The sequence below is a fragment of the Panthera onca genome, chromosome D1 (assembly GCF_046562875.1).
Source record: "Panthera onca isolate mPanOnc1 chromosome D1, mPanOnc1 haplotype 2, whole genome shotgun sequence".
In the NCBI taxonomy this organism is placed as follows: domain Eukaryota; kingdom Metazoa; phylum Chordata; class Mammalia; order Carnivora; family Felidae; genus Panthera; species Panthera onca.
Window position 1 is genome coordinate 55983274 of NC_138348.1, and position 14186 is coordinate 55997459.

The 14186-nt window shown below is 45.5% G+C and overlaps 1 protein-coding gene across 5 annotated transcripts in view; it reads right to left on the reverse strand.

Moving 5' to 3' along the window:
• The window catches only part of CLPB (ClpB family mitochondrial disaggregase), a 143248-nt gene that overhangs the window by 66674 nt on the left and 62388 nt on the right, over window positions 1–14186 (reverse strand). For all 5 annotated transcript variants that reach the window (XM_060605702.3, XM_060605703.3, XM_060605704.3 and 2 more), the window contains one exon: window positions 4095–4223. In XM_060605702.3, the coding sequence (XP_060461685.1) occupies window positions 4095–4223 (129 nt within the window). The remainder of the gene's footprint in view (window positions 1–4094; window positions 4224–14186) is intronic.

The following is a 14186-nucleotide window of genomic DNA, read 5'->3' on the forward strand; positions in this document are numbered from 1 at the left end:
ATTCTCTGGAGGAATCCTAGTTGAGAAAGGCTGCCATGACTGGAGGTATGTCTTAGGAAGATGGATTTGGCCATGGGATCACATCCCTCAGAGGAAATAGCTGCAAAAACCCTTAACTGCCCTAGAAATACTGGGATGAGTCAGCTCCAGGGGCTTGAGGGAGGCGGCTCCCTACCTTCCCCAATTATTCCTCATCCCAGTCATCCTGTCTCTCCCTCCCTGCGTCCCTCCAACCTTTTCTTGTACTTGGCAGTCAAGAGCAGAGGCAGAGCTTTCCTGTTCATAAGCCAACAATACAGGCAGAAGCAGCATGTTTACAGAATGAAAACCACAAAGATTTCCACTTTTGTATGGAGCTCAAGAATAGAGAATTGCTACCCGTGAATTCAGAACTCAGTACCGTCCACGCAAAGCTGTCTGGCAAACTTTCACTATCCTTCCTGATAGGACTTAAGCACAACCCCTGCCCCCTCCTCCCAAGCTTTCTGTAACTGACTCCACCTCCCTGCTCACTAAGCAGAGGTAGGTATTTCCTCCTTTTGTTCCTAGAGCCCCTGTCCTCCAGCTCCCAGCCAGACACCCACCCAGCTGTCACTGCCTGTTTCCATATCTATCTCCTCTACCAGTCTGAGAGTCTCTCAGGGTCAGGGTCAATCTGCCTGATCCATCTTAGGATGCCCTGAAGTCCATGGCCTCAGAGATGACAACTACCTAGCCCACACTGACAATGCAGAGCTGAGATTTAAAACCAGGTCTGTCGGGGCGCCTGGGTGGCTCGGTCGGTTAAGCATCCAACTTCAGCTCAGGTCATGATCTCACGGTCCGTGAGTTCAAGCCCTCTGTCGGGCTCTGTACTGACAGCTCGGAGCCTGGATCCTGTTTCAGATTCTGTGTCTCCCTCTCTCTCTGCCCCTCCCCTGTTCATGCTCTGTCTCTCTCTGTCTCAAAAATAAATAAACGTTAAAAAAAAAAACAAAAAAAGAAAAAAAAAAAAAACCAAGTCTGTCAGACTCCCAAGTTTGTGTTCTTTTCACTATGTTACAGGACCTCCTAAAGATGAAGACATAGCCCATGCTAAGCACCCAGCCCAACCCTGCAAGAGTTCAGAGGTGGTGCAATCAGAATGGACCAGAACATCAGAAGAAGCTTCCTGAGAAAGGGAGACCTTGAAGAGCCCAAGGGTCTAGATGAGAAGAGAGGGAACACAAGGGTGTTTTAAATAAGTTGTGGCAGAGACAGAATTAAGAAGCCTTTAGGCAGGAACAGAGGTTTAGCATGGGGAGGAAATAAGAAGGATTAGAACTGTCAGAGGAAGAGCCTGACTTCTCTATACAATCATGGTGCACCTTCCACATATCGTGGATTTTACAGACATTATCACTGGTCCTCACCTAACCCCTGTGGTACTTCACAGGTATTATTTGACAGACAAGAAAGCAGGCCTAGAGAGTTAAGTTGACATGTCCAAGGCAATATAGCTAGTAGGTGAGGGAAGTGGGATTCAAACCAGGTTGGCCTGACTCTGAAGTCTGAGGTGTCCTTCCTCAGACACTTTCCTGAAGTGACCATGCCTCTAAAGGGGTCAGAGAACTTACCACATTAGCAGACTGATGCTGCTGCCTGGACCACCTCCCAGCTCTCACATGGGGACCGCTGGCCAGAGGGCAAGAGCGGCTGCTTACTCTAGCTCTAACCCTCTACAATCTGGGGGCCCCAAATACCTATGGATGAAGTAATTTCAAAGACAAGGGCTCTGTGTGGATCTCGTGAGCATAGGCTGCCCTGTGCCTATGCCTGCCTTGGATCTCACAGAGAGCCTCCCTCTAAGTTGCTGCAGCAAAGCCAGTGGCAAATACAGGCCCTGCTGCCTTCCCTGAAACCCTTTGGAAGAGGTCACCTAAGGTCAGAAGACTTTGGAAATGTGACTGGCAATAGCCTCTAGGACAAGGGAGCAGGATCTTGCCTCTCGGTTGGCTGGTCACACATACAGGCAGACCAACAGAGGTCAAGGGGGGAGGGAGGTTAGAAGTTGGCAGGCCTGCAGGCCTTGAGTGACGGCCACTTGTTCAGGTTGGGAAAGGAGAAATAAGTGGGTTAATGGTTTTGGCCCTTGAGGCTGGGAGACTAGGGCAGGGGGTGTAACTAGATGCTGGGTAAAAAGGCAGGTGGGCCAACTGTAAAGTTGGGGGCTAAGAGCATCTGTTCCAAGTCAACAGGCAGGAACCATGCCCCTGGAACGGCTCAAAGGACCAGCCTTGGCCTGGAGGGGTAGGGTGGGGAGTGCTTCATAAAAGGCCCGTGCATCTTCATTTCAAAGGTGTTCGATCTGGAAGACTGGGGAGAGGGTGTCTCTTTAGAGTGAATTCCCTGTCTGTTTGGGGGCTGAGGGGAAGCAGGGAATGTAAACCACTGGACAATGGCTGGGAGTATTGATTGATTTTTAAGGCACGGCAGAGAGAAGCCCCATGGTGAATGCTCCAATTCTTAGCTACAAATGTCTTGCCTGAGATCTTTCCAAAGGACAAAGTGAGTAGCATCTTGCTTGAGACGTTTTCTAAGTCTCTGCTTCTGAGAGCAGTGAATTCTTGCTCTGAAAGCATCAGTCATCCCATCCGCAGACACCCCTGCACTGTCACCACATCCATGAGCAGTCCTATGCTTCACAGTGTTCATGTCCCAGGCCCAGGCACACTCTGCTGCCTAGGCTGGGGGGATGGGCCAGGCCTGGGTTCTAAGCCAGCATGGCTGTGGCTGACAGGAGGTGGCAGAGTTTGGGGATTACCGGAAATCCCTCCAGCCCAGCACATGACAAGGACTAGAATATGATCTGGGAATATTAGCTTGGGGAGGCAAAGGCTCTAGGACTGAAAGAATTTCTTTGAATACTGGATTTTGAAAAAGTGATTAGGTTGCAGAGGACAGTTGGCAGCAATTATAGATAAGAAAATAACAGTGTATTTTAAAAAAGATATTTCAACCAGTCAGAGAAGAACTAAAATGGAATGGACTCCTGGGGAAGAAGTAGGGTTCCCTCAGTCCCTGCCAGGATCCAAGAAAATGCCACCCTGTGAGCTCTTGGAGATTCCTGCCAGGAGGAGAGGGAGCAGGCAATAGGGTGACCTAGAGGACTTCTGAGGCCCCTTCCTGAGCCCAGGCTCTATGAAGAATGACCACTGAGAAGGATCTTGGCCCAAGAGAGGGTCCCTAGGCTCTCAAGAAGTGGCAACAAGGGCATACACAGGCAGTCATGTGCCACACTCACTCAGAGGCCTGGCCATGTCACATCCTGGCAAGATGCTTCTTTCCCTACCCCAAGAAGAGGCCAGAGTGGGATAGGGGGAAGTGGGAGGGAAAGTGACAGCTTGGGAAGTATTTGGCAGGGTGGCAGGTAACTCTGTACCAGACCTAGACAGAATGAGTCCAGCCTGTCTGGGGATGGCATATACTGCCTTTCCAATTAAACCAATGCTCTCCAAAGGGAGGGTATTCAGTCCTGAACAAAGATTTATTGAGTTCTTACTTTATGCTAGGTACTGTACTAGGTACTAGGGACTAATTAGTCATGGTTCCTGCCTTTAGGAAGTTCAGAGTCAAGTTAGGGAGAAGGCCACCGAACACATTAAACTAATTCCAGATTGTGACAAGAGTAATTACAGGAAAGAACAGGGTGCCATGACCCAGAGTAATGGAAAGGGCCTAATTTAGACTGAAGTGGGGGGATGGGATCAAGAAGGATATCTTTGAGACCTGCACTGGTAGGGATTTGAAGGCCTCCTGTCTTGTTCCACTAGCCCTGCTCTGGAGGTCACAGAGGAGAAGAGAGGACACTTATGGGGAGAGTCACAATCAAAACTCGGAGTGTGTGCAGACAAGGAGATGCTGTGCGATACGACACACACATAGGAAAAGAACATGTTCCAGGCACAGAAGGGCAAATCACACATGCCCAGACCCACTCTCATGAAGTGCAGCCATCTTTGAGGCATTTCCAGCTCTGGAAGAATAACAGAGCTCTGGGGAAGCATTTCCAGAGCAGAGAGGTTGCCAGGTACTCTTTCCCTGCTAACCCCCACCCCCATCACCCACACGCTCACCTCCATCAAGCAGCTCCTTGACTGTGCGGTAGTCATCCGCAAGGACAGCGTAGTGCAGGGCTGTGCAGCCCTTGAAGCTGGCGCGGTTGTTCAGCCGGTTGTTGAAGTCATCCTCTCGGGTGACCAGGACTGGAGGGACAGCAACACAAACCCTTCCATTAGCAACAAATGCCATGAGCCACCAATCTCACCTTTTTCTTGGTTCTTTATTTTCCTCCCTCACTCATGTACCTGCTTACTAAACACATGATGTACCTACTAAGTGCTGGGCCATCTGTGCAGGGCAAGAGGTGGTAAAGCAAAACCAGTTAATTCCACAAATGTTTACTGACATTTATTATGTGTTAGGATTCATTTGGGTGCACAGAAAAGAGTCAGATATGATCCCTGACTCAATCCAATGAAGGAGGCAGACAACAAACAGATATTTACAGTGCTATCGGAGATAAATGCTATGTTAGAGGTATAACAGGATGATATAGAAAGCAGAGGAGAGCTTAGCTCACTTTGCGCATGAAGAGAGTATCCCAAAAAATGAGAGTCTTGAAGGGTGAAGAGAAACTATCCAGGTGAATAAAGAAGGTTGGGGTAGGCTAATGGAGGAGTCAGGTGGGAGAAAGAGACTGTTCTGCTAATAACAGCCATACATCTCTCTAATCTGAAGATTTTTACAATCTAGTGAGTATTTAATAGTATTTTGGAAAGAACTTTTTAAAAAAGCCATTAAAAATTTGAAACCACAGAAAAATACAAAGTAGAAAAGACATCAACAGTTCAGCAACTCAAGAAACTACATTTAATATTTTGGTATATATATATATATATATATATATATATATATATATATATATATTTATGTGTGTGTGTGTGTGTATGTGTGTGTCTTACATATAAATCGTACAAAGCACATATATATGTATCTCTCTATATATGTACATGCATATAGGTCCTATAATATTAGAGCTTACTATATTGCAGTTTTGTTATCTTTTTTTTTTTCACTTTTAATGATGTACTATGAACATTTTTTTTAAGGTAAGAAGGATAAGTATTTCCTGTGGTCAAAGAGCCAAAAACCCTTGGTTCGGTCCAGTGCTAATATTCATGACTCCCTCTAATTTGATAGGAAAGAATCTAAAACCAGTTCCATCACTTCTGCAGGACCCTCTGGGCTGGGTGACCACAGATGTCCCAGTGTACCCTGGATGGGTCTGGTTTATGCCTACTGTCCTGGACAGTCCCAGTTTGGACAATAAATTGTAAGGTTATCCCACCTCTGGGGCCCCACCTTGGGAAATGAGACCACTTAGAACAGTAAGTATCCTGCATAGAGGACAGGGTTTCTTTTTTGCCTCATGGAGAAATTATTGGAGCTACGGTCTATGTTCCCACCTGAGTTGAGTTTGTTGGGGGCAGAATTTGGGTCTACCTACCTGTACACCCTCTTCCCTAGCCCATAGGGCTTGCAAAGGTAGGCTCCTCTTAACTCTCATTGGATAAAGGGTATAATTCAGTCAACAGGTAACCTTGCCTAGGTAGTTAAAAGCACCATACCATTTCTAAATCATTCTTTTCCAAGTGGTCACGGAATGGAGTCTATGCAATTCCCCTCTTGTGAAACTAGACTTCCTACTTAAAAGTCCCCCAAACCAGAAGACTGTCACATCTCTTCCTAATACTAGTAGACTTCACTTACTGACCTTCTACTCTTGCCTGGAATGGTCACTTCACACAATCTATTTAATTCTTCTAACTAACTTCTGTAGTAGGTATTATAATTTCCATTTTACAGATGAGGAAACTGAGGTATAGAGGTCACATAGTCAATGAGTGGTTGAGTGAGGATTAAAACCCAGGTCTAATCCAAGTCCTCTTTCTTCTATTTTATTTTTTTAAGAGACAGAGAGAGTGAGCAAGAGTGAGTGCACACAAATGGGGGAGGAGCAGAGAGAGAATCCCAAGTAGGCTCCACGCTGTCAGTGCAGAGCCCGACGTGGGGCTTGAACTCATGAACTGAGAGATCACAACGTAAGCCGAAGTCAGAGGCTTAACTGACTGAGCCACCAGCACCCCCAAGTCCTCTTTCTTTACATCATATCACGTTGTCACTTAATTTTGCAAATAAGGGAATCAGAGCCCAGAGCCCAGACATTTTGGTCTTAGCCTTGGTTCCCACTCCCTCTTCTTTCTCTGCTCAAATGAAGGTACAAGCACATTCTCCTTGGAACTTGCCTTAATAAAGATCGGTCTGAGGTTTGTAGCTAGCACCAGGATAAGCGAGCTTAGGTGGAAGCATTTCAAGTGTTTGGCTAGAATGAAGTTGGTGGAGTGTATAGTTGAAGAACAGACAGACTTTCTTGTAGTCTAGTCAATTAATGGTAGATCAGTTCTTCTGTACCACACAGAGGCTCTCCAGACTGATGACCTCTCCCAACCCCTGAGTGTTATCTGACCTTTCCTGGAGCAAGAAGAACAGGAAGAAGGCCTCTGAATAGCTAACATACAAGTCCCACGTGCATCTGCATTTTCCCCATAGGTCGCCTTTAGGACCTAACTCAGAAATGACTAACTCTTAGTCACAAATAGTCTTATCAAATCATAGTAAGTGATCTTGTTTCCAGCCCACTGCAGATTAGGAGAAACAAACAAGAAGCCTGGGGAGGAGGCTTCAGAATCCAGCAGACTGATTAAAACCAAGGGCTGCCCAGGCAGGAAGGGAAAAGAACAGCACAATAAAAAGCTGAAAGAGGAAGTCACAGAATACAGCACCTCAAAAGCCCCTAAGGGTATCACTGAACTGCCACACAGGACATTAGCTGTTGAATATAATGATGAACCTGAGGAAAAGGGATAGTTGGCTCAAAAAAGCAGGAAGGATATAATCCATTTTACAAAGAAAACACATCACTTATTCAACAAACAACATTTACTGAGCATCAATGCATAGTAGTAGCTTCTGGAGACACTAATGAGTAAGACATGATTCTTGACTTTAAGAAATTAACAGTCTGATGCAAGAATCAGGAACAGACAAATTATAACACTGTTTTGTGAGGACAATGACAGAGGTATACACTGGATGTTTGCCATAAAAAGCAGATGAACTCAGGGAACACAGTTGGGGCTATTCGGTTCAGGGACAAATGTCAGCAGAGTACCAGCATCATAGTCTAGCTAATAAGGAATGTCTGTGAGGAAGACCCCTGCTCATCTCTGAGGTCTCATCTCTCACCATGCCCTTCCTAATGAGCTTTCTTGCCTCTGAACTTTTACAAATACTATTCCACTGCCTGGAACGCTTTTCCCTCTCCATGCCTTCAGCTGACTAACTCCAATTCATTTTAGGCCTCTGATTAGAAGTCACTTCCTCCAGTATTACTCTTCCTAAATTTGAGGCAGTTATTCCTCCTAAGGGCTTCCTTGGCACCTTAAGCATCTCCCAATTACAGTATTTATCATATTCTGTTGTAACCATCTGTGTACTTGACTATGTTCCCTACTAGACCAAATGCTCACTGAGGACAGGAAGTGTGACTGTCTTCAGAGCTGTATCCCCAGTGTCCAGTTTGGTGTCTGGACATAGATACGCACTTCACAAATACTTGATGAATTAGTGAATAAATGCGTAATACATAAATAAGGTCCTAGTATTACCTTGTTTTAGAGCGTGGCTGTTAAATAAGTGAGCTCAGGAGCCAGACCCTGGTGTTTGGATCCCAGTTCTGAACTTACTGACTGTGTATCTTGGGTAACTTACCTAACCTCTCTGTGCCAAGTTTATCTGTAAATGGAAAGAGCAGTACCCTCTCATGGGATGTTTTAAGGATTAAACAAGACACTATGAGCAAAGGGGCTTGGAACAGTGCCTGGCATATAGTACCTCTCAGTAAATGTCAGCTATTATCCTTCCTGTCTGGTCTTGTGCTTCCAAAGTTCATTCTGTCTGTGAAAAGTGGTCCCATTTGGGGAATCCTGCATACACTTTTCCCTTCTGAAAGGCGCACTGCTGACTAAGAACCAGCTGTTTAATTTGGTTGTTAGTCAGCAGTACCCTGTTTGACAGACTCTTTCTCCCTTGTCCTTGTTAAAATCCTGTAGCACTAGTGTTCCACAGAATACTCTTTTGAAGTGAGTAGTGTACTACAATCTCTAGAGCATTTTCCTTTCCTTATTTATTTCAGAATAAGCCTGTGAGGTGTAAGTTTATTTTCTCATCTCACAGATGAGAACACTGAAGTTGAGAAGGGTGCTACAATCAGTTAGGACCCAGTGCAGGTCAGCTAGGCCCATTCTGTGCTCTTGCAGGAAGCTCTTTTCCTGACATCACCCAATTCGAGAAGCCTCTCCCAGAAGATCTTGCTGAAGCCCCCAGATCATATGATGTCATACTATTCTCTATCCAAAACAAGTAGCTAAAGGTGGAAAGGAGGTGTGGGGAGAGGTGCGGCACGTGCCCTCACATATTTACCCACTCTCATTGAGGAAGAGTAAGTAAATCCACGAAAGCTAAAGTGACTCATTCAAGACTGGCTCACCAGCTGCCCACCAAGGTGGTCTTTCGAGGCCCCTGTCTGAGCCAATTCTCAGCCAGCGAACTGACCCCTTCCTAAAAGAAGACATTTCCCAGCCTCTACCAGCCCAGGGAGAGATGAGCTCAGGCTCCTGCTTCTCCTCTAAGTCAGCCATTCCCGTCTCTTCACCCCTCTGACCACAGGGAGAATGATAACGCATCCCACTGTCATCCGTCTGCTCCCACCTCTGTCTTTTGATGTTGCAAAGTCTATACCTGGGTGGTGTGGCCAGTATGTGCCTGATGTGCACTCTGCAGGATTCCCTGGACCCAGCAGTGTCAAGGAGTCAGCAGAGGTGAAAGTAGTACCTGAAGCCCTTCATGTAGCCCTGGCCACTTGCCAGCACTGCTGAAATTGAAAAAAAAAAAAAAAAAAAGCCACTGTCTCCCACAGTGAGAAAGTGATTTAAGGTAATGGGGTCATGCAGTCCTGACTTTAAGCTCTGCCACTACTAAGTTCTTCTATCTGTAAAATGGGTATGATAAGAAATCATTTGAGGAACACTATGTGTTTAAATATTATGACAATCAAATCTGGTACCAGGGTTTTTTTTTTTAAGACATCATCACCACAAATATTTACTAATGTTGCTCTCCCTTGGGTTAAGCACTGGGACACAGACATGAATCAGACATGGCACTTGTCCTCATTTGCAAAGTCTACGGGGGGAGACTTTGAAAAAAGGCATATGAGGCAAGATGGGTGGTCTCTGGTTAACAAAAGCTTTATTACCACTGCCTTGTACAGGGGAAAGGCAACCCTAGAAACGAGTGCCTCTCCCTCAGGCTCAGCCAGCCTCTACCTGCCACTCCAGAACTTGTGCCATCTAATGTCATGGAGTGTCTAGCGGTGCCTTTGCTTTTAAAGATGTGGGCATGTCTCCAGGAGAGTAAATGTCTGTGACTAATCTGACAAATGCGAGAACAACCCCGTACATTTGTGCAGCATTTTATAGTTTCGAGAGTACTTCAATGTGACTGTTTCCTCATTCCATGGCAACTTAGGACAGATGCCATCGCTCTACTCAACAGATTAGAAGACAGAGGTAAAGAAGCTGGGTGGCCTGCCCAACGCACACTGCCAATTGGTGGTGGACCAGAACAAGATCTGGAGCCTGCCTGGCCTTATCCTTCATACTTCTCAATGCCCAGCTTCTGTCAGTGCCTGCAGGCTCAAGCCTCACATAATCCAGGGTTGTTCAACCTGGTTTGAAGCTCAGGATGTAGGTTAAATTTTTATCAGAGTCTTGGGGAAGAAGCCTTGGGCTCTTAGCTTCCCCCCCCTCAAGATATTCTATATCAGGGCACCTGGGTGGCTCGGTCGGTTGAGCATCTAACTTTGGCTCAGGTCATGATCTCATGGTCTGTGCATTCGAGGCCCACATCGGGCTCTGTGCTGACAGCTTGGAGCCTGAAGCCAGCTTCAGATTCTGTGTCTCCATCTCCCTGACCTTCCCCTGTTCAAGTGCTGTCTCTCTCTCTCTCTCAAAAATAAACATTAAAAAAAAAAAAGATATTGTGCATCTTTTACCTCTTTAAATCCTCGCTATAACCTGAGAGACAGCACCTTGCCAGCATGGGCAGGCCGACCTCTCAACCCATGTGGACACTGTCAGCTCTGCTTCTTGTGTTTGTCTTCAGGCAGGGGATGGGGCAGGAGAGAGACCTCCTGTGCAGGGTCACCACGAGACTATCCCTGGGAAGGGCAAGGCCCTTCATTTTCTTCCACAGCCTGGAAAACCCTCCTTCCTCTCCAAATCCTACTTGTTCTTTAAAGCCCTGTTCAAGCTTCCTCTTCCAGGAAGTCCTTTCTTCCCAGCTCTGCTCTGGATGCCTGTCATGTTGATTAGGCATACCCATCTGACCAGTTAATCATTTATTGCCTAACAATACCCCTTGTAATACTTTCTTGTGTTAAAATTTCCCTCTGACCCCCAGTTAGATCATGGATAACAGTAACTAGTTCATAACATTTTCTGTATATATTTCATATAGCATCACCTCAGTATTTTACACATCTATAGCACTCAACATGAGAACCTTCAACCATCTGCCTGCCCATGAGCACACCAATACTGAGCTCCTCAAAAGAGTAAGTGCTATGAGAGTCATACATGCACAGGGTCTAATGGCAGCAAAGACGGGGCACAGGTCATGTGGCTTGGGGAGGAATCTCCCAGAAGAACGGTCTTGAGGATGAAGAGGATCTTGCCAGACGGAGAGAGGAAGAAGGGCATTCTAGGAAAGAAAGTATGTGCAAAGGCCAGGGCATGAAGTCTGCACTACCTGGCCCCTGGAGAAACTGAGTCTTTCAGTAAGCCTAGAATGCTGCGGGCAGAGATGAGGTTGCCCAGGGAGGCAGAGACCTGACTCAGAGTATTTGGATTCTACCTTGAAAACTATGGGCATGCAATGCAATGATTTTTCTTAGGGGATTAAGCAGCATGGAGAACAGCAAGAACAAAAAAGATCAAGAGACAAGAGAACTGGATTCAAAAATGACTCTTTCACTAACTGAAGATGCATTTCAATCCCTCTGTGCCCCCAGATTCCCTATTTTCATTTTTTTTAAGTTTATTTATTTTTAGAGACAGAGAGTATGAATGTGAGCAGGGGAGGGGCAGAGAGTGAGGGACAGAGAGAATCCCAAGCAGGCTCCACACTGTCAGCACAAAGCCCAACATGGGGCTCGATCTCACGAACCACGAAATCATGACCTGAGCCAAAATCAAGTGTCGTATGCTTAACCAACCGAACCACCCAGGCACCCCCAGATTCCCTATTTTTAAAGTTGAAGAGTTTTTCTACACCAGTGGTTCTTAAACTTTAGTGGGAACAAAACCACCAGGGTAACTTGTAAAAAAAATGTTGATTCTTGGGGCACCTGGATGGCTCAGTTGGTTAAGCATCTGACTTTGGTTCAGGTTATGATCTCGCGGTTCATGGGTTTGAGCCTCAAGTCGGGTTCTGTGCTGACAGTTCAGAGCCGGGAGCCTGCTTCAGATTCTGTGTCTCCTCTCTCTGCCCTTCCCCGGCTCATGTTCTTTCTCTGTCTGTCTCTAAAAAATAAATAAATGTTAGAAATAAATTTTTTTTTAAATGTTGATTCTTAGGCCCCCATCTCAGCAATTTTTAGTAGGCAGGGCCTGGGAATGTACAGTTTAAAAAAGCCCTTTGTGTTGCTCCTCAGAGAAAACTCTAAGAAGCATCAAACTAGATGGTCTCTGAGGGTCCCTCCCACTCTAATGTTCTTGTGACAAACACAAGAAAGATACAAGGCTAGTCAAACCCATCCCACCTCCACCTGCTTCGTCCTGCTCCAGAGAAGCTAAGGATGTCTGGGCATCAGAGCACTCTTCCCAAGCCCTATGTTTAGAAACTTAGAGCAAAGCCCCCAGGACACCAAGCCTTGGGATGAGACCTCCAATATCTCACTTATACCTCCTTCTGCCCGCCTCCAGAATCCCAGTTGGAATTGGTCCTTTTACACCATATACTCTAGTCTATCTCCTCATTCATCCACCAAACATTTATTAAGTACTTTCCATGGGCTGGGCCATGGCCTGCAGAGCTTGTAAATGCTGCAAATAACACTGAAAGAAATCCATCTTTTATAAAATATCTCTGGCAGGAAAGAGTTCAGAATTTTGAGTTCAAGAGAACCAAATTCTGATCCTGCTGACTCTGGAAAATTACTTTGTCCCTCTGGACCTCAAATTCATCATTGGTAAAATGGGAACATAAATATCTATGAACTGGGTTACTGTGAAAATCAGAGATGATGTGGTATAGTAAGGGGCACAGGAAATGGTTGGCACCTAGGAAATGGCCATTTTCCTAGTCCTGGAGCTGTTAATATATCCATATTCCTATGACTTTCAGAGGCTTTTCCCACCTAGTCCTAGTTAATGTCTCAACTCCTCCCTTCCTGCTGGCAAGACTCCCCATAAGAGGACCCTGGTGATCCTACCATGAATCCTTAGCAGGCAGTATTGTGCAGAGGTCAATAATGACTGAGGAGACTGGGGAGCAAAACTCACTGTATAACTTTGATCAAAATACTTAACATCTCTCAGAATCTGTCTCCTCATCTGTAAAACAGATATCACCACCTACCTTGCAAGATTCAATGGCAAGCCCAATTAAAACACAGATGAAGGATCTGAGTGGATATATATACAAGTGGCCATGAGGCACATGAAAAGATGATCAACATCATTAGCCATCAAGGAAATGCAAATCAAAACCACAAGATACAACTTCACATCCATCAGGATGGCCAAAGTAAAAAAGGCAGTAACAAGAGCTGCTGAGGATGCAGAAAAACTGGACCCTTCATACCCGGCTGGTGGGAATGTAAGATGGTGCAGCCTCTTTGGAAAACAGTCTAGCAGTTCTGCAAACAGTTAAACATAGAGTTATCCTATGACCAAGCAATTCTACTGCTAGGTATAAAGCCAAGAAAACTGAAAACATTATGTTCACACAAAACGTGTACACAAATATTCACAGTAGTATTATTCATAGTAGCCAAAAGGAGAAACAACCCAAATGTCCCTCAACTGATAAATGGAGAAATGAAATGTGGTCCATTCATTAATGGACCATTCAGCTATGGAAAAGGAATGCAGCACTGACACATGCCACAACACGGATGAACCTTGGAAACATGCTAAGTGAAAGAAGTCAGTCCAAAAGATCACAGATTGTATGACTCCATGTATATGAAATGTCCAGAATATGCAAAGCTATAGAAACAAAGTAGATTAGTGGCTGTCTAAAGTTAGGAGGAGTTGAGAGGAAATGGGGAATGGAATTTCTTTTTATGGAGTGATGGAAATGTTCTAAAACTTGACTGCGGTGATGAATGCACAACTCTTCTGCATATATTATAAGCCACTGACTTACACACTGACTTTATATATTTATATATGTATGTATTTTAGAAAGAGAGCATGTGGGGGCACCTGGGTGGCTCAGTCGGTTAAGCGTCTGCCTTCGGCTCAGGTCATGATCTCACGGTTTGTGGGTTTGAGCCCTGGGCTCTGTGCTGACAGCTTGGGAGCCGGGAGCCTGGAGCCTGCTTTGGATTCTCTGTCTCCTCTCTCTTCCCCTCCCCCACTAGTACTCTGTCTCTCTCTGCCTCTCAAAAATAAATAAATGTAAAACTTAAAAAAAAAAAAGACAGCATGTGTACAAGTGGGGGGAGTGGGTAGGAAGGAGAAGGGGAAAAAAAGAGGGAGAGAGAGGGACAGAGAGAGACAGAGAAAGAGAGAGAGAGGGATTCTCAAGCAGGCTCTACACCCAGCGCAAAGCCTGACGTGGGGCTTGATCCCATGACCCTGGGATCATGACCTGAGCCAAAATCAAGAGTTCCAACGCTCAATCCAATGAACCACCCAGGCATCCCTGACTTACACATTTTAAATGACCGAACTGTACAGGATGTGAATTAAATCTCAACAAAGCTGTTATATTTTTAAAAAGTGTATGTAAGGAGGTGAGCACACTGCCTGACATAC